We start from the raw sequence: 20306 nt of genomic DNA on the forward strand, positions 1-20306 counted from the left end.
GCATGTAAATATAATAATAATAACCACTGCAGCCAAGAAGAGAGCCTGACGAGCCCAGTTGTAAGTAAGCTATTAAGACTCGACTGTACACCGTGTTCGTGTTTTCCTCCGAAAACAATAAGTTCCGTTGCAGCAGCCTTTCAACGCCTCTCTCTGTCTCTGCTAGCAAAGTTGACCCAGACAACAAAGTAAAGCTATTTTTCAGCTACGAGCCGACAGGGACCCCGCCGTATTAGTCAGAGGTCCCTTTACTACAGTTCGGAGTCGCGGACCTTCAGTAATAGTAATAAATCACACAGCAATAGTACATTCATGTTGTTGTAAAAAGCATGATAATATATTAAGTAATCCAAAGTATTCAGAATACGTTACTGTCATTGAGTAACGTAACGGAATACGTTACAGAATACATTTTAGGGCATGTAATCTGTATTCTGTAATGGAATACATTTTAAAAGTAACCTTCCCAACACTGGAAGATACCATACTTGTTCAGTCTTTTTCTTATCGTGCCGTCATGAACTTTCACATTTAACACTTGCTGCACTTTCTCTGAATAAGCTGACTGTCTACTTATTATAGTACATGGCAGCTGCCATAACAGGAAATCCAGAATAAATCTATTAAGCTTTAGTTTGAACTAAACAAACCTGAGCTGCTGCTCTCCGTGTGTTTCCCACCCTGACACTTTCAGCAGTCAGTCGAGGCTTGGAACCCACAGAGCGGGGCAGGCAGTTCAGACAAAATCCAAAGCACGTGTTTTCATATGCATGTGTTTATTGTGAGTTAGACTTGTGTTTACAAACATTTTTTTAAAAATACATGTAAATGTAGAGCAGGGATGTCAAACTCAAATACACAAAACTGGAACAAAGTCGCGGGCTAACATTAATATTTATTGAAAAAAAATCTTCCTCCAGATATAAGAATGAATCTTTTCTTATGGACTCAAACACGTTTTGCTGAAAAACTGAATATGGAACAAGCAAAGCTTAATACTAAACAATAGATATATTAGCTGTATAATACCAGTAGGCCAGCTCTAATTGTAATTTGGCATGGCTTCGCGGGCCAAATGTAATTAGGCTGCAGGCCAAATTTGGCCCGCGGGCCAGAGTTTGACACCTATGATGTAGAGAAATACAAATGCTTTAATAACTAGTATATTAGAATATTTTAATATATACCTTTATTAACATTATTATATAAGATGATGGTTCACAACAGACACAAAAAAGCAACAGTTACATGAAGAATAACCAATCAATCGAATAATCATGCAGTCTGCTATGTAGGTGTTATTCATATAATCGGATTGGATACTTCCTGAAGGTGAGTTGTGTTAGTAGACTACGTGAAGACATGCCACATGAGCACATTGGGACCAGAAAAGCACACTGCCATATGTTCTGTTACTGAGGAGCGTTTGAAGGACAAAGACAATAAAATTCTGAGAAAGATATTAAACATTTGAATGTTTTGAGAAACACATTAGTTGAACTAAAGTCCATTTGGAAATCCCCACAGGCAGTTATTTTGAAGTTTTAACTTAAACAACCTAAAATCCTAAGGTCAGTGAGTCAGAAAACGTGAACGAAAGATCATATGTGTGTGCTAATCAACAGGATAGACTGTAGCCTCAGGTGCATATTGTTAACTGGTGATTATGTGACGATGCATTTTATGCAGCGGCATTTTGAAACAGCTGCAGATGTGAGAGCAACGACTGCCTGACCTTCACATAAAGGGAGTTACAGTGGTCCAGACAGGATAAAATAAAAGCATGGATCAGTGTGCTGCCCAGAAAGAAGATTTCACACCTGCCAGTCGCCTTACATGATAAAAAATGGACTTCACTGCTCTAATTTGGCTGTCAGTAATAACAGGTTTAAAATATTATTGTTTAATATAATAATAATAAAAAGTTTAAGGCCAACCAGGTTTTACTGTTATCTAGAAATGCCAAGAGAGGTTTAATGGAGAGGCCATCCTTCTGCTTTAGTGGCAAATAAATGTGGCAGTCATCAGCGTAACAATGAAAAGAGGTCCCATGCCTTCTAAGGATGGATACTGTTTTCATCTAGAAAATACTTCAGTTGACAAAAAACAATTTTCTCTAAAACGTTGGAAAGTAAAGGCAGCTTGGAAATAGGCCTATAATTAGCTAATACCTTGTGATCAAGGCCAGGTTTCTGAAGCAGTGGCTGCACTACTGCATGTTTGAAATTTGCAGGAACCATACCAGAAGACAAACTGCTGTTAATAATGTCAAGGACATACTGCCTATACTAGGAAAAATGTCTTTGTGGGGGGACAGGATCCCGAGGGGAACCTGCGGGCTTAATATGGTGAACCACATCCTCTAAAGTGGAGAATGTCAGAGACAGAGGGGTCAGAGTCAGGAGCTTTGACCAGAGCCCTGGTGGTGCCAACCTGTTCAAGAAAAAAACTCAGAAAAGTATTGCAAATATCAGGAGAAACTTCCAAACAGACATTCAGTGGAGTATCAAGAACAGTGTCAATGGTCCTAAACAACACATGTGGGTTATGACTGTCGAAAGAAACAATATTTGCAAAATATTCCCTTTTTGCCTCTTTAACAGTGTTCTGGTAGCGATGCCAGCAGAATTTGAGAATTTGAAATGACTCCTGCAGTTTATCCTTTTTCAATCTCTGTTCTGCTCGACGACATTCCCTCTTAACAACCCGACTGCTCTCATTAAACCAAGGCTCAGGTTTAGCCTTCGGCTGCCTGGTTTTTAAAGGAGCCACAGAGTCCAAGACTGTTTGACAGCAAGAATAAAACCAGGAATTAAGCTCTTCTGTGTCAGAGGAAACAAAGTCAGAAGGGCCACGGAGCTGATTAAAAGCAGCAAAAAAACTGCGCAGCAGTGGAGGGGTTAATAACCCGACAGCGCCAAGCAGGAGCGCCAGGTTTAACTGCAGTATGTGTAAAACCAATGTTGAATAACACAGGCATATGATATGAGAGTGCACAGTCACAAATCTCCAAGTCAGTGACAGGCAGACCATATGACAGGACAAGGTCCAGTTTGTGTCCGTGCTCATGTGTAGGGCCAGGCACGGACTGTACCAGGCTAAAAGAGTCAATAAGGCTTAAAAAGTCCTTTACCAGTGGCTTATCAGGACAACATACATGTATATTAAAATCTCCAATAATAAGAACACTTTGGGCATAATCCCAGCTAAAAAAAATCAGAAACGTCATTTATGAAATTCTTAGTGTATTTCGGGGGGCGATAGATGACAGCGCAGAAAACCGGGTCTGTGCGACTCACCTCAAACGAGGTAAGTTCAAAGCTGGAGAACGAAGGCTGTAGAAAGTGTTACGATATAAATATATATTCTTAATGCTTATTTTCTGTTTATATTGTTTTATAGAGGCCAGACTAGGAGAACGCCAGTTTGAGCACAATGTCACAGAGTACTGACAGGAAACTGCTTTTGCAGAGAACAGGAAGTTTTAGTGCAGAGCTGCACAGGCGTATTAAGTAAACTGTGTGTCGGTGTGATGCAGTGCAGAAATATATATACGGATTTAGCTGGCAAAGAATTCAGACCAGAGTGTGTGTGTTCGTGTGACGGGTCTCCATTTCCAGAAATGTAAAATAAAGATCATTTTTGGAGCTTGACCACTCTGAGTCCAGTCTTTCTCTGTTGCCAAAAGAATTCAAAAGAACAGAATTTAATAATAGCACTGCTTCCATTTGTAATCCTGTGCCTCCACCTCTGCCCGACGTTCATGGTGAGTTAAAATAGCAACAATCGACTGGTAAAAGTTCAGATATAGCACTGGACTCATTGAGACACATCTCAGTCACAGAAAATCCAGATCACAGGAACTGAAAAAGTCCCGAAGAATAAAAGTTTTGTTTAAAACCAGGCAAACCGTGGGTGGAGCTGGAGCACGGGCTTCAGCAAGTCCAGAAACCTGACGCAGTGCTCTCAGGCAGTGTTGCCAACTTAGCGACTTTGTCGCTATATTTAGCGAGTTTTCAGACCCCTTAGTGACTTTTTTTCTAAAAAAAGTCGCATATCGCTTTTACTCTCAACAAGCAGCGGGTGCTGTAACGCAGTCAGTTCTTCTTTTACTCTTTTACTCTTATGCTGTTTTGTGGATCACAAGGTTTAAAACTACTTATAAACACACACACAAAGTAACTCCACCAGAGTGCTTATTTCGGGTCACTTTTGCCGGTCCAAGCCCGGGTAAAGGAGCAGGGTTGGAATTGTGACATTAAAAAAACAATAATTGCTAAAATAAATTTAATTTGTAGTTCTAAATAAACTCTAAATGCCTTTAGGATGTTTTTTACTCACTTTATGTCTCTTCCACAATGTTATTTCTCTCTCCAACAGTGTAGGTTACAATTACATTAGCATGACCAATTATGCAAATTAGGCAATGACGTCATTTAGTGACTTCTAGCGACTTTTAGGACCGCCAATAGCGATTTTCCTTACTGAGGAGTTGGCAACACTGCTCTCAGGTTTCAGAAATGTTCTCGGCTGAGGTTTGGGTGGGGAGGACGCGCAGTAGAGTATGGACTGATGGATGGATGGAAATATTTTTTATTTCACTATAAATCATATAATCAAAGTTCGTAATGTAATAAAATCAGCTTCAGCTCCTTCTTCTCCTCTCTTTGGTAGTTTTGTTGTTGTAGTTTAACATAATGTTTGTTTGTATATGCAGAACTGGTTTTATTCCTGTCACAATAATAACTCATAATAAGGGTTAATAAGTGTTAGTAAAATAACTGGTGTTTATGTGGGTCTCAGGTAATTGCCCCCACACAAACCGAACTGTCAGAAGGGAAAAATCTTTGGCATCATCGAGAATGAGAAGAAGCACACTTGCACATTTTTCTTACACATTTTGCTCTGATCTGGTGTCACTGAGTCCTCGCAGAAGAAGAGTCGAGTTCACTAACAGGAGAACGAAGGAAGGAGGTAGAAGTAGATTATCATCTCACTGTAATTCTCTGCCCACAGCCTGGACTACCATTTGCTCAGCATCTCCACCTTGCACATGTTTCTGGATCATGTCTGTCTCCTCCTGTGCTGGCGAGGTGGTGGTTGATTCACGTGACACCTGTGGAAAACGGGACTCACCAGTTAGAATCTCTGCTTCATGTAGTTTTATTGACCTAGTTAGTTTTGGCACAGTGTCCTTAGTTATTTAAAGATTCAATTGGCCTGATTGATTTAAAAAAAATAGTGGTAAGTTATGTGTCTGTGACCTCTCTGCAAGTGTGTTCCTTAAGCTTTATTGAGACCCAGCAACCATCTAAAATACAGTGGGGCTATAATTATTTGATCCCCTGCTGGATTTATAAGATTTCTTACAAAAAAGGACAGTCCCTTATTTTTATGGTAGGTTCTGAAAATCTAGTGGAGCAAAAGTTAAATTTTTATAGCAGTTGTGTTGAAGGGCTTTGGGCATTTGCATAGAGTTTTTTTTATAATTAAAATAATCTTTCTAGAAAGTGCCTGGAAAAAGAGCAACATTTTTGGGCCCATTTTTATAACGTTTTCACGCTGTGGTGCTAGCGACCAGAAATATGCGGAAGTAAGGGCGGGAACAAATCAAGAAGGCTAGACTGTCCAATTTCACAGCCGCTCATTTCCAGCTTACCGGCCTCCTGAGGACCAAGCCCACAAAGGCCGGGTCCTCCGAAGGATGCGGCCTAGGTTTTGGGAAACAGCAAATACGTGAAAAGGCGTGTCTAAAAGTATTCTTAAAAAACAACTTAAAAAGTATTAAAATGCGTAAATGTAAATAATCCAAAGAATAATCACTGAAGTGTTTCAATAGTCCAGCTGAAAAGTTTGAGACAACTATTTTTTTCATGCTGAATAAAATCAAACCTGAAGCTCTGACTTTTAATTTATTTTCTCTCATTAACCTGTTGCAAAAAATCTGTTGCAATGATGTGTTTTTAAAGTTCACTAATATATAGAATAGAATAGAATAGAATAGAATAGAATAGAATAGAACCTGGCTGTGAATCCTGACTATTTCATCCAGTTTGGCTTTGAGGGCATCCACCTCTGCTGGTTCATCAAACGCCTGTAAACACAACAACATCAAAAATCACAATAAGAATAATACAAGCAATAGTTATAGTTTATCAACAGGCCACCTGGGCCACCATAAGTATGATTCCTTTTTTGTCCTTAGGTGAGGTTAAGAAGGCCTTTAAAGTTTTCTGTATTGAAGGAAAAATTTATTTATTAAAAAGGAAAGTCCAGGATGTGTACATCCTCATCACTGAAAGAGTGGCCGCTGGCCTTTAGGTGCAATTGCGGCCTTTTCCAAGCACTCTTTGAAAGGTACTCATTGATCAGTGGCTGTTGATCAATGAGCATGAGTGACGTAGATCAACCGGCAAATCAAGAGCTTCACTTTTACGCTCAGCTCTCTCTTCACCACGACGGACCGGTGCAGCGCCCGCATCACTGCGGCCGCAGCACCAATCCGTCTCCGGCTCCCTTCTCCCATCACTCGCAACCAAGACCCCGAGATACTTGAACTCCTCCGCTTGGGGCAGGAACTCATCCTGGGCACTCCACCCTTTTCCAGCTGAGAACCATGGCCTCAGATTTGGAGGTGCTGATCCTCATTGCTTCACAATCGGCTGCGAACCGTTCCAGTGTGAGCTGGAGGCCATCACCCGATGAAGCCAACAGAACCACATCATTTCATTTCATTTCCTTTATTTATTTATTTCACACTTGGTATAACAGATCAAACAAACCAACCACACTTTCTATCAACAAAGCACTACAACCATGTGTGAAAAGGAGCAGGAAGAAGAAAATATTCTTATTAAACCCTGCCCCCTATCTACAATCCAACTTATATTACAAGTGGGCACCAAAAATCAGGGAACAAACTAATATTAACATTTCTCTCCGGTCCTAACCCAAACCAAACAACAAATTTACAATCAGAATATACCACTCCACATAGTAACAGGGAGAAAAATAAAATTAAATAAATAAAACAAAAAATTATAAAGGATCCTTTTTCAATGAACTCCAATTTCATTCGCATTCTTCATATTGAGTTATCGTTTTAAGCATGTAACACTTTTTAAAACAATGTAAACTTATACAATTCTTTAAATTATAATGAAGAGAGTTCCACAGTCGTATACCCTCGTCGTATATCATCCGCGAAAAGCAGAAATGAGATTCTGAAGCCACCTAAGTGAAAGCCCTCCGCCACTTGGCTGCGCCTAGAAATCCTATCCATAAAAATTATGAACAGAACCGGAGACAAAGGGCAGCCCTGGCGGAGCCCATCGCCCACCGGGAACGAGTCCGACTTATTGCCGGCAATGCGAACCAAGCTCTTGCAACGGTTATATAGGGATCGAATGGCCCGTAGCAATGGGCCAGACACCCCAGAGTCCCGCAGCACCTCCCACCGGACACCCTGAGGGACACGGTCGAATGCCTTCTCCAAGTCCACAAAACACATGTGGACTGGTTGGGGAAACTCCCATGCACCCTCAAGTATCCTTCAGAGGATAAAGAGCTGGTCCAGTGTTCCACGACCAGGACGAAAACCGCATTGTTCCTCCTGTATCTGAGGTTAGACTAGCGGACAAACTCTCCTTTCCAGCACCCTGGCATAGACTTTCCCAGGGAGGCTGAGCAGTGTGATCCTCCTCCCACATAGCAAGCAGGTCTGGCCCGGATCTGGCATCAAGCCGGCACTGCTGGCTGACTTCTGGCATGATAAGACGTGTGTCATCCAGATATGGGCCAGGCTTGGCATAGCTGGCACTGTTTATGCGATGGCATGCCATATCTGGCTCGATTGTGGTTTGGTTTATGTGGCCCAGGCTCATAGAAAACAAGCCTGGCTGGGTCTGACAGCTGCAGGGAGGAAGGACCTGCGGAAACGCTCCTTCATGCATCGAGGATGCAGCAGTCTGTCACTGAAGCAGCTCTGCAGTTCAGCAACATTTACATGCATGGGCTGGGAGACTCTGGCCAAAATAACATCTCTGATGGACAGAGTCCTTCTGTCTCCCACCACCTGCACTGGGTCCAGGGTGCATCCCAGAACAGAGCCGGCCTTCCTGATGAGTTTATCCAACCTCTTCCTCTCAGCTGCCGATAAACTGCTGCTCCAACATACCACACTGTAAAAAATGACAGATGCCACCACAGAGTCATAGAAGGTCTTTAAAAGCGCTCCCTGGACTCCAAATGACCTCAGCCGCCTCAGCAGGTAGAGTCTGCTCTGACCCTTCCTGTAAAGAGCATCAGTCCAGTTTATTATTTAGGTGAACACCTAGGTACCTATCCACAATGGGCCAGACACCCCATAACTCCCACCAGGTGGGAGTCCACTATCCCAATGGATGTTCACCGGTGTCAGTGTGGTGGGTCTGCATCTCCGGAAGTCCACCACCAACTCCTTGGTTTTCCCGGCGTTGATCAACAGGTGGTTCTGCTGACACCAGTCCACAAAGTCCAGAGTCCGCTGTCTGTACTCTGAGTCGTCCTCACCTGTGATGAGGCCGACTATGGCAGAGTCGTCAGAGAACTTCTGTAGGTGGCAGCGTGGGGAGTTGATGGAGAAGTCTGCAGTGTAGAGGGTGAAGAGGAACGGTGCCAGCACAGTTCCCTGTGGGGCCCCCGGACTGCAGACCAGCGTGTCAGAGACAGCCCTGTGTCCTCACATACTGTGGGCGTCCTGTGAAGTAGTCCAGTATCCACTGGGACATGTGGTGGTCCATTCCTGATAGCTCCAGCTTGTCCCTCAGAAGTTGTGGCTGGATGGTGTTGAAAGCACTGGAGAAATCAAAGAACATGATCCTCACAGTGCTTCCAGGCTTCTCCAGGTGAGTCAGAGCTCGGTGCAGGAGGTCGATGATGGCGTCCTCCACCCCGATGCCAGGCTGGTAAGCAAACTGCAGATCCAATGAAGACAACACCAGGGGGCGCAGATGGTTTAGAACCAACCTCTCGAGGGTCTTCATCAGACCTGGATGACCTCTAATTTTCTGCTTCTAAATTCAGATTAAACTGAGGGTATTGTACGTTATACAAAAAATTTAGTACCATGGTATCTAAGCATATTCTTACTCTGGAGGGCAATGCTTTTGCCACCAGTAATGCTGTGAGGAATCTTGGTGTTGTTTTTTTGACCAGGGTATATCCTTCAGTAGGCATATAATCTCTGACTCTTTTCCTCAGCGTATCTTTAGTCATGCCTACCTGGTAGCAACACATGGCTACACCTCCCTCAGCCTGTTTGGGCCCGGAGGTTTTCTTCCCACTTAAAACAAGATCTAGAGTGTGATTAAAGTGGTGGGTGGGTTCTTTTACAGTTTGACAGAAGCCAATTGAGTCAAACAACAGATTAAATGCCATGTTGAGGCTGTCATTTTTAGCATCTACATGGATGTTAAAATCACCCACAATAATTATTTTATCTGAGCTGAGAACTAAATCAGATAAAAAGTCTGAGAAATCAGACAGAAACTCTGTGTAAGGCCCAGGTGGACGATAGATGATAACAAGTAAGACTGGTTTCTGAGTTTTACAGCTGGGGTGGACGAGGCTAAGCATCAGGCTTTCAAATGAATGTCTGGGTCTTTGGTTGATTAACAAGATGAAAATAAAGAGGAAACCTAAAATTCTTCAGTAAACATTTAAGGAGAAGACTTTAGAGTGGTTTTAGTTTAAGCAAACAGAGTTTAAGAAACATATCAAAATGTTGGCAGCCCGTCCCAGGTGACCTTACCTGTGTAGTAATTGTGCGCAGAACATCCAAACAGCTGATCTGGTCTCCAGGAAACAGAGGCAGATTCAAGTGAGTCAGTTTTATGGTGTTTGGTTTGGGAATCCTCAAAGGATCCTGGAGACCATCACAGAAGTCTGCCAGCTCACTGGGGAACACATTAGAAAATATTAAAGTCCATTAGAGACTATTAGACTGTTACAGTGGAGTCCATTATAGTGCAGAACCATTTTTGATTAGTGTTAAGGTTAGAAACCGTCACCGAGCTCAGTCTCACCTGTACTGTATGACCTGCGAGCCACTGGGGTCAAATCTCCTCCAGGTTTCATAAAACATCTGGAGGTGATCATCACTCAGCATCTCAGCGTCCTCAGGGCTCGCTGTGTTGAAGAGCTCCAGGATGACAACGATGAACAGGTGGATCACCAGCAGGCAGAAGAGGAGGATGTAGGAGCTGAAGAAAACAATCCCCACCGTCGGGTTGGCGCAGTTACCAGGCTCAGGTAATCGCAGGTCGCAGTCTGGAGGCGTGTTCATGATGGGACTCAACAGGCCGTCCCACCCCGAGGACGTGGTGATCATAGTCATGCTGATGATGCTGTTTCCAAATGTCTTGAAGTTAAACATGTCATCGATCATCATCTCATGCTTCACGTAGGCAAAGTTAAACATCCCAATGATGGAGAATGTGTACACAATTAGGAAGAAGAGCAGGCCGATGTTGAAAAGGGCAGGAAGTGACATCACAAAGCCCATAATCAGCATCCAGATCCTTCTGGCAAACCGAATGTGAGGGAATGCTCCACATAAGGTGAACAAACGACCCAATCGCATAACAGAAAAGAGAGAGGGACTGCCGAAATATTTTTCCAAGATGTCAGCTAAGAAGAGACCTGCAACAACAACAACAACAACAACAACTATTTGTATAGCACATTTAAGACCGAAGGTACACCAAAGTGCTTCATAAAAATGTTCAAACATAACAGATATGAGACCATAACAGAGTACAAATAAGCTAAGAATTGAGAAAAGCTGGTTAAACAAAAATACAGATAAAATAAGAAATAAAACATCAGAGTGTATTTTAGAAAATAAAATCACTGAGTATTCATAAATATAAAGTGGGGGTATACATACAGTGGTACATCAATAGAAGATAAATAACAGCTGGATGAAATATAGGGAATGTGCACTTGACTAACCGAAAACGCTCGGCCACACAGCTAAGTTTTTAACTGTGATTTAAATGAATGGATGGAATCAGAGGCGTGAACGGCAGCAGGAAGATTGTTCCAGAAGCTAGGGCCTGCCAGGACAAAAGCACGGTCACCTCTGGTCTTTAGCTGGGATCTAGGCTGCACCAAGAGTAACTGTCCTGATGATCTTAGGGCTCTCCTGGGGATATACGGATTAAGGAGTTCAATGAGGTAGCACGGCGCAGTATTGTTTATGGTTTGAAAGGTGAGCAAGAGAATTTTGAACTCAATGTGGTATTTGACAGGGAGCCAATGCAGGTCAGCGAGGACTGGGGTAATAGAGGCAAACCTTCTGGTTCCAGTCAAAAGGTGTGCCGCAGCATTCTGGACAAGCTGCAATCTATGAAGAAGGGCAGAGACCAAAGTAAAGGGAATCACAGTAGTCTAATCTAGAGGTCAGAAATGCATGGATAGGTTCTCAAGGTCCTATGTAGTGCTTGGCCTTGGATATTTGACGCAGTTGGTAAAAACTAGATTTAACTACCAAGGATCAATGTTCCCTCTAATGTTTCACGTGTCTGAGCGAACACACAAACTCCCTGAGCGTCCCTTGGACCACTGTGAGCACCAGCAGACGTGTGCACTGTGGTCACGCCAGCATCTAATCCATCCAACTTACATTGTTAATTAAAATAATCAAATTACAGCATTTACATTTATCTTAGACGACTTTTAATTAACTGCTTTAGGCCACTTACAATGTTTTAGAAAAATTGGTTTTGTAGCATGTTAACACTACAGGGAGTGCAGAATTATTAGGCAAGTTGTATTTTTGAGGAATAATGTTATTATTGAACAACAACCATGTTCTCAATGAACCCAAAACACTCATTAATATCAAAGCTGAATGTTTTTGGAAGTAGTTTTTAGTTAGTTTTTAGTTTTAGCTATTTTAGGGGGATATCTGTGTGTGCAGGTGACTATTACTGTGCATAATTATTAGGCAACTTAACAAAAAACAAATATATACCCATTTCAATTATTTATTTTTACCAGTGACATCAATATAACATCTCCACATTCACAAATATACATTTCTGACATTCAAAAACAAAACAAAAACAAATCAGCGACCAATATAGCCACCTTTCTTTGCAAGGACACTCAAAAGCCTGCCATCCATGGATTCTGTCAGTGTTTTGATCTGTTCACCATCAACATTGCGTGCAGCAGCAACCACAGCCTCCCAGACACTGTTCAGAGAGGTGTACTGTTTTCCCTCCTTGTAAATCTCACATTTGATGATGGACCACAGGTTCTCAATGGGGTTCAGATCAGGTGAACAAGGAGGCCATGTCATTAGTTTCTCTTCTTTTATACCCTTTCTTGCCAGCCACGCTGTGGAGTACTTGGACGCGTGTGATGGAGCATTGTCCTGCATGAAAATCATGTTTTTCTTGAAGGATGCAGACTTCTTCCTGTACCACTGCTTGAAGAAGGTGTCTTCCAGAAACTGGCAGTAGGACTGGGAGTTGAGCTTGACTCCATCCTCAACCCGAAAAGGCCCCACAAGCTCATCTTTGATGATACCAGCCCAAACCAGTACTCCACCTCCACCTTGCTGGCGTCTGAGTGGGACTGGAGCTCTCTGCCCTTTACCAATCCAGCCACGGGCCCATCCATCTGGCCCATCAAGACTCACTCTCATGTCATCAGTCCATAAAACCTTAGAAAAACCAGTCTTGAGATATTTCTTGGCCCAGTCTTGACGTTTCAGCTTGTGTGTCTTGTTCAGTGGTGGTCGTCTTTCAGCCTTTCTTACCTTGGCCATGTCTCTGAGTATTGCACACCTTGTGCTTTTGGGCACTCCAGTGATGTTGCAGCTCTGAAATATGGCCAAACTGGTGGCAAGTGGCATCTTGGCAGCTGCACGCTTGACTTTTCTCAGTTCATGGGCAGTTATTTTGCGCCTTGGTTTTTCCACACGCTTCTTGCGACCCTGTTGACTATTTTGAATGAAACGCTTGATTGTTCGATGATCACGCTTCAGAAGCTTTGCAATTTTGAGACTGCTGCATCCCTCTGCAAGATATCTCACTATTTTTGACTTTTCTGAGCCTGTCAAGTCCTTCTTTTGACCCATTTTGCCAAAGGAAAGGACGTTGCCTAATAATTATGCACACCTGATATAGTGTGTTGATGTCATTAGACCACACCCCTTCTCATTACAGAGATGCACATCACCTAATATGCTTAATTGGTAGTAGGCTTTCCAGCCTATACAGCTTGGAGTAAGACAACATGCATGAAGAGGATGATGTGGACAAAATACTCATTTGCCTAATAATTCTGCACTCCCTGTATTGGAAGTAAAAATAACTTGAACTCCAATTTTGAAAACACAACTTTCTTTTTTTTCTTTTTTTATAAAGCTCTGACTTGTATTATGAGTATGACTCTGTGGGAGAGAGTATGTAACTCTGTCTGCAAAATACAGTGAATAATGACCAATGTTGGGCAATTAATTATATAGTTACTTCTTCAAAAAAGTAACTAAGTTTTGCAAACAACAAAGTTTTTTGCAGCTGTTTACCTAAAAATGCAGCAAAGGCATTTTTTAAACAAACATTTCAAACTATTTACAGAACAATCAGCTGTTCTGCATCAAATCTGATGCCACACAAATTATTTGTGCAGCTCCAAAAAATAATTTCTGTCCACTATGAGTTGAAGGAGAACAACAGCCTGATACCTGCAGGCCTGACAGCAGCAGATGTATCACTGCTGTAACACCTGTAACACTCAATTCAATTCAATTCAATTTTATTTATATAGCGCCAAATCACAACAAAAGTCGCCTCAAGGTGCTCAGCAGTCGCCTCATTGTTCTGACACACACAACAAAACTATTGACTACACTACACACTAGCTAAACGTCGCAACACACGACAACACACTAACTACACACTCCAAACACGCTAAACGTCACAAATCTCTCACATCTCAAAACTCTCTCTCTCTCGCCATCACTCCTAAAACTTCCTCCTTCCTAAACAACTAAAGGCCATGTTGCCATATCATTTTTTGATTGGTCGACATGGTATATTTTTCGACCAATAGGAAAGGGTGGGTTTTTTTGGTGTTGTTTTTGCTCGCAGGCTTTTGAGCGTTTTCCTTATAAAACGCAGTTTTTACCGTTTCTTCCTGCAGTAAATATAAAAACGACAGTATTCAGGAAGAAAACCAAACATTGCAGATATTTTTATCATAACTCTGGTTTTACGTGGCCGATCAACACAATTTAAAAACTGGTATAAAGTCCACACTTTTCCCGTCAGTTGTTCCGTCTGTCCTGCTCACATCTCCAATGGTTGGACACGTTGTCATTAACGTGGCTTCACTCCACAGCAGCCGCTTTGCTCGCTAAAACACCGGCGTCGGCACATAAGGACGCTGTCATAGCCTGTCAGCGACGTTGATTAGCTGTGTATATACGAATGTGAATCGCATCATTGGCTGGACTTTGGGATAAGGTGGCATCGTTCTGATCACATACGGGAGCAGCCAGTCACTGACTAACACTGCAGAACAGGATTGTTAAAGTTTTCATTTTAATTTCAATTCAGGTGCCAGCAGTGCACAATTGCCCATGCGTGCAGCTTAGAGGGAACATTGCTGAGGATACTTGTTTGTCAAACTTAGCTGTTAAAGAGGACACCTAAGTTGTTAACAGTGCCAGAAAGAAAGGTGCCAAGGGGTCCAAGAGTATCAGCAAATTGGCCCTGTGAAATATGGTTGTCGAACGGCACGATTTCTGTTTTCTTCTTGTTCAATATAAGAGAGTTATCAGAGAGCCAATCTTTGACCTCTCTCAAACACTCTGTTTTGGTGCTATGGCGTGGTTTAAAGCTAGACTGGAATTTATCGCTGATATTATTTGCATCCAAGGAGGCCTGCGTCTGTGAGAGGACCATCTTCTCCAATGCTTTAGACAACAATGGAAATAACACAGACACACCACACTCTTTCTTCTGCTTTTGATGCCATAAGTGGAGGTTTTCCACACAGGCCAGGTTTGGATTTGGGGGTTTTTCCCCTTAATAATAAACACATTCATTTAGAAACTTCAGTTTGCGTTTACACGTGTTATCGTTGACAAATATTTTCATTGTTTGATCTGAAACATGTAAGTGTGACAAACATCAGGAAATCAGGAAGAGGGCAAAGACATTTTAAACTGCAGAAACCATGACACGGACTGACTTTAGAGTAAAAACAGGGAACATTGTACTTCCTGTTACAGCCCGCAGACATTTGCAGTAACTAACCAAACTGAGATCAGATAAGAAAAGAAGATTGTTTCTGTGTGTAGGACTCACCTATAATGGACAAAGTGAGAACCACAAAGTCCACAATGTGCAAGACACTTCTGAAGTAATGCTGTCTGAGTGCAATGATCTTCAGGATAAACTCAACAAGGAAGATGGCCACAAGGATGAGATGGATCCAGTTCAGGACAAGTGACTTCTCCTCACTCTGATCATCAGTCTCCACCATTAGAACCACCATGTTGAAGAAGATAACCACCACCATGAAGATCTCAAAGTACAGAGCGGTGACCAGGTCAAACAGCCAAGCCAGGCAGCAATTCTGGAGACAAAGACGTAAGCTTTAAACACTCCGGCAGTCAGTCGGTTTGCTGACACTGCAAATAGTTTTCAGTAAAAACCCTCTTACAGGAGAAACTTTGTGATCCAATGTTATCTTAATCACTGCTGAAACAGAATTTGTTTCTTCACCTCCACAGTAGGAGGCAACAGGCTAATATATGAAGGCTGGTGTAAGAGTCTGATTGACAGCTGATGACTCTCTCTACTGCACAAAATGAGACTCGTCCTTACAGTCATTAATCTGACAGCTCTAACATTCATTACCTTTATTACTGCAACGCCTCCATACGTGCCTTCACGTGCTACATATGAACATATATCCATAAGTATCTGGACTCTGATGCGTATTTTAGTGTCTGCACACCGTGAGTTTTAAAGGTTTGTAAAAATATTCCATCAACTGTTGTTTCATGCAGTCCCCCGTTTTCAGAGGCTCAAAGGTGACAAACAGTAAAGCCCATTCCCTCATTATTCAATGAAAGTTTGAGCAGTTACAAAACCTGAAACTGATTCAAGGTGTTGTATTTAGGATCAGAGCATCTAATTGAGTCAAGGGGATTCTTGAGGAGGTTGGTGAAACTCTTTGAAAGTCTACGATCAATACAGAGAGTTTACAACAAGATGCAAACTACTGGTTACACTCAAGAAGTGCTAGAATAGATTTTACCAGAAAACATCTAAAGGAGCGTGCACAGGTCTGAGAAACATCTTTGGGCTGATGGAAGCGAGATGAACTTTCAAATCAAATCACTTTTATTGTCACATCACATGTGCAGGTACTCTGGAACAGTACATGCGAGTGAAATTCTTGTGTGCGAGCTTCACAAGCAACAGAGTTGTGTTAAAATACAATAACATAAGAACAAGCAAAATATAAGAATGGGTAAATCTGAGAATTATATGAATAAATATATGTACAATATAAGAGTCTATGCGCCTTACTGAATGTGTATACTAAATATAAATATCTACGTGTGTGTGTGTGTCTATACATATTTTAAAAATTAAATAGAATAAATAAAATATATAAAATATACAGAGGTTGGCAGTTGGACATGTGCAAAACAAGTGGCATTTATATACAGTGTGGAGTGCATAATGTTAAAGTTCCAGCAGTGAAGCTGAGGTGTCTATGAAGTGTTCAGCAGTCTGATGGCCTGATGGAAGAAGCTGTCTCTCAGTCTGCTGGTACGGGACCGGATGCTGCAGAACCTCCTTCCTGATGGAAGCAGTCTGAACAGTTTATGGCTGGGGTGACTGGAGTCCTTGATGATCCTCCCCGCTTTCCTCAGGCAGCGCTTCCTGTAGATGTCCTGGAGGGAGGTGACCGTGCATTTACGGACTTCCTAAAATCCACAAAGCTGTCCCACTCAGACCCATAGTCAGTAGCATAAACTCAACCACTTATAACATGGCTAAACACCTTGCTACCATCCTTGCTCCTCTCGTGGGGAACACCCCACACCACATCAAGAACTCCACCGACTTCACCGACAAGGTCCAGAAACTTACCCTGGATCCAGATGAAACCATGGTGTCCTTTGATGTAGTCTCTCTCTTCACTTGCATACCCACCACGGAGGCCGTGGAGACTGTCAGAAAACGACTACAAGAAGACAGCTCCTTGGAAGACAGGACCAACTTCACACCCGATCAGACCTGCACACTGTTAGACCTCTGCCTCACCACAACATACTTCAAATACAACGAAGGCTTCTACAGACAAAAACATGGCTGTGCCATGGGCTCCCCCGTGTCACCTATTGTAGCCAACCTTTACATGGAGGAAGTGGAAAGAAAGGCTCTTGGCTCTTTCAAAGGAAGAGTACCCAGCCACTGGTACAGATATGTGGACGACACCTGGGTCAAAATCAAGACACAAGAAGTGGAATCCTTCACTGCGCACATTAACGCTGTGGATAAGAACATCAAGTTCACCAGGGAAGACACAAAGGACGACTGTTTGCCTTTCCTGGACTGCGCCGTGCACATTGAAGAGAACGGCAACCTCAACATCGAAGTTTACCGGAAGCCCACACACACGGACCAGTACCTCCTCTTTGACTCCCATCACCCTCTGGAACACAAACTTGGAGTAATCAGGACCCTACACCACCGGGCAAAACATGTTCCCTCTAAGCCTGAAGGGGAAAAGAAGGAACACACACATGTAAAGGAAGCACTCAAAACGTGCGGCTATCCTAAATGGGCGTTTTTAAAGTCAGCAAAGAGGCACAGAAAAGAAGACCAGACACCAGCGAGGGAGGATAAGAAGGACAGACGCAACAACATTGTCATCCCCTATGTAGCCGGTGTATCAGAGAAACTCAGGAGAGTTTTCTCCAAGCATGACATCCCAGTGCATTTCAGACCCAGCAACACGCTCAGACAGAAACTGGTTCACCCGAAAGACAAAACGCCAAAACACAAACTTAACAATGTGGTGTATGCTGTACAGTGCAGCGAGGAATGCTCAGACCTCTACATCGGAGAGACCAAACAGCCACTTCACAAGCGCATGGCACAACACAGAAGAGCCACCTCCACAGGACAAGACTCAGCAGTCCATCTGCATCTTAAGGATAAAGGACACTCTTTGAGGATGCCAATGTTCACATTTTGGACAGAGAGGACAGATGGTTTGAAAGAGGAGTGAAAGAAGCATCTATGTCCACTGTGAGCGACCATCTTTGAACAGAGGCGGGGGTTTACGACACCAACTCTCTGCCATCTATAATCCACTTAACATCCACTCACATCCTGAGGCATCTGGCCTCAGGAAATCACATGATAAGGTGGGGCCAGGTTTCACAATGAGCTCACCCGAAACTCTGGCTGATTGTGACCCACACCCGTTTTCACACCTTGGCTCATGTGATTAGGTAGAGGATCATCAGGGGGTCCTTTGTATCTCTTTGGGGGGAAACTCCCACTAGGTTTATATCTGGGACTCTCCACCATTTGACCTTAGAACTGAAGAAGCTTCTCGGATGAGAGCTGAAACGTCTTCAAACAACTAACGGTTCTCTTTCCAAGCTCCTTAGATTCCCATTTCTTTGGCATTTTTCACAAATTCAGCAAAAGAGCTCAAAGATACAACTTGAAACTGGCTGTTTCCTGAGTTGTGCATCATGTGTGGACACAACATTAGTTCATCCCTTGAGTTAGGAGCCTCTTTTATGCCTGAATGTGTCATGGTCTACGGTGGGTGGCTGGGGTTTCCATTAGGCTCCTGAACTGACCTGGGATCCGCCCCTGGGCAGGGCCAACTCCAGCTCCTGCACACCTGGAGCCTATTGCAGGCAATCAAGCCAGAGGGATTTAAACCACACATCGATGTTCACTCACTGCCAGTTCGTCTTCAACCCATGTTGGTAACAGGTCTTGTGCTTCAAATTCTCGCTGTGATTTATCTTACTAACAAAGACTCTTTTGTACTACAGTGCTGTACCCACCCTGGCTCACACTCCACCTCCGGACTCGGGATACCTAGTGATCGTTCTGGAAATCCCTCTGTGCCTCACCTGCCTGCCCTCCTGCTATCACACTCCATCTGGAGCCCCGGATCTCAGGTCAGCCTTTCCACGCCACTCAGCCTCCCCTGGATCTTCATCACCCCCCTCTCAAACACTCCAGGTCCCTAAACTGCAAGTAAGAATTGCCGCTCTTATACTGGCCACTTCTGAGCTGCCTTCACTACCTGCCTAACTCCTATATCCTCTTCCCTCAGTGTGACTGTTCCCCACTCAGCTCCATTCCGCTTCTCAGGCCTCGTTCCCTCGCCCTAGCCACGTTCCCCTGGGCACGCCACACCAAGGCTCCACGTCTCGTCATTTTCTGTCTTTGCCACGTTTCTTTTTTCCCCTTTGCACTTAACCGTAATAAACTGTTAAATCATCTACTGTCTCCGCTCTGGGTTTCTGCACCTGAGTCCTATTCAGTACCGGCCATCCGTCGCCGTGACAGAATGGGTCAGAGTTGGGTAATCTTCTGAAAGTGGTCGGGTACAAGGACTGGGCTGAAAATGAAAATCAGCCAGCAGTTGACAAAGACTGAAGAACTATATCTGAACTGACCTGAGGTCGTGGAACAGTTTTGTTGCGTTTTTCAGAGAATCGTTTCTTTATGGTGCTCAAATATTTCTGCTGCTGGTCCGTCACAAAAACATGTTTCCCTCCGAAGTAGAGATGAGAGACAAGAGCAAAGTTAACTGACAGAAACAGGAAGAACGAATTCAGCCAACACTGTGGAGCTTCTACAGACTGATGCCCAACTGTGTGTGTGTGTGTGTGTGTGTGCGTGACCTATCTTGTGTCTCTGCTGGTGGATCGTATCAATGATGACTCTAATGAAGAGGTTCAGCGTAAAGAAGCAGCCGATGATAATGAAACAGATGAAGTACAGGTACATGTACACATTGATCTCGTAGCGCGGCTGGTCTTCCACCTACACACACACACACACACAGTGGTTTTAACACACACACACAGTAGTAATATACCAGCAATAACAGCAACAGTAATAGTACTGATCCAGCGTGTATACTGACTTGTCTGGAGTCCACAGCTGCATACATGATGTCCATCCAGCCTGAAGACGTCCCCTGACCCACAATCAACACAGAGTTTCATTAGAAAAACAATGAATTCA

At 43.2% G+C, this 20306-nt stretch overlaps 1 protein-coding gene across 2 annotated transcripts in view; it reads right to left on the bottom strand.

The window, feature by feature from the left end:
* Nucleotides 1-875: 875 nt before the first annotated feature.
* LOC146571728 (sodium channel protein type 4 subunit alpha B-like) overlaps nucleotides 876-20306 on the bottom strand; it is a 48065-nt gene continuing 28634 nt past the window's right edge. Inside the window, exons 20-28 of one of the 2 annotated variants that reach the window (XR_014893163.1) lie at nucleotides 20206-20259; nucleotides 19965-20102; nucleotides 19733-19837; nucleotides 15366-15636; nucleotides 10065-10680; nucleotides 9791-9935; nucleotides 6023-6094; nucleotides 4896-5116; nucleotides 876-2433 (exon numbers count right to left, since the gene is read on the bottom strand). Coding sequence is in view for 1 of the 2 variants with exons in the window: in XM_085281066.1 (XP_085137192.1) it covers nucleotides 4994-5116; nucleotides 6023-6094; nucleotides 9791-9935; nucleotides 10065-10680; nucleotides 15366-15636; nucleotides 19733-19837; nucleotides 19965-20102; nucleotides 20206-20259 (1524 nt within the window). In the remaining variant the exon portion in view is untranslated. Of the gene's footprint in view, nucleotides 5117-6022; nucleotides 6095-9790; nucleotides 9936-10064; nucleotides 10681-15365; nucleotides 15637-19732; nucleotides 19838-19964; nucleotides 20103-20205; nucleotides 20260-20306 lie in introns of both variants that reach the window. The other variant, XM_085281066.1, reaches the window with a different exon arrangement.

The sequence above is a fragment of the Mchenga conophoros genome, linkage group LG7 (genome assembly GCF_057382185.1).
Source record: "Mchenga conophoros isolate Kocher_MC1m ecotype Shallow Benthic linkage group LG7, M_conophoros_male_GT1.1, whole genome shotgun sequence".
Taxonomy (NCBI): domain Eukaryota; kingdom Metazoa; phylum Chordata; class Actinopteri; order Cichliformes; family Cichlidae; genus Mchenga; species Mchenga conophoros.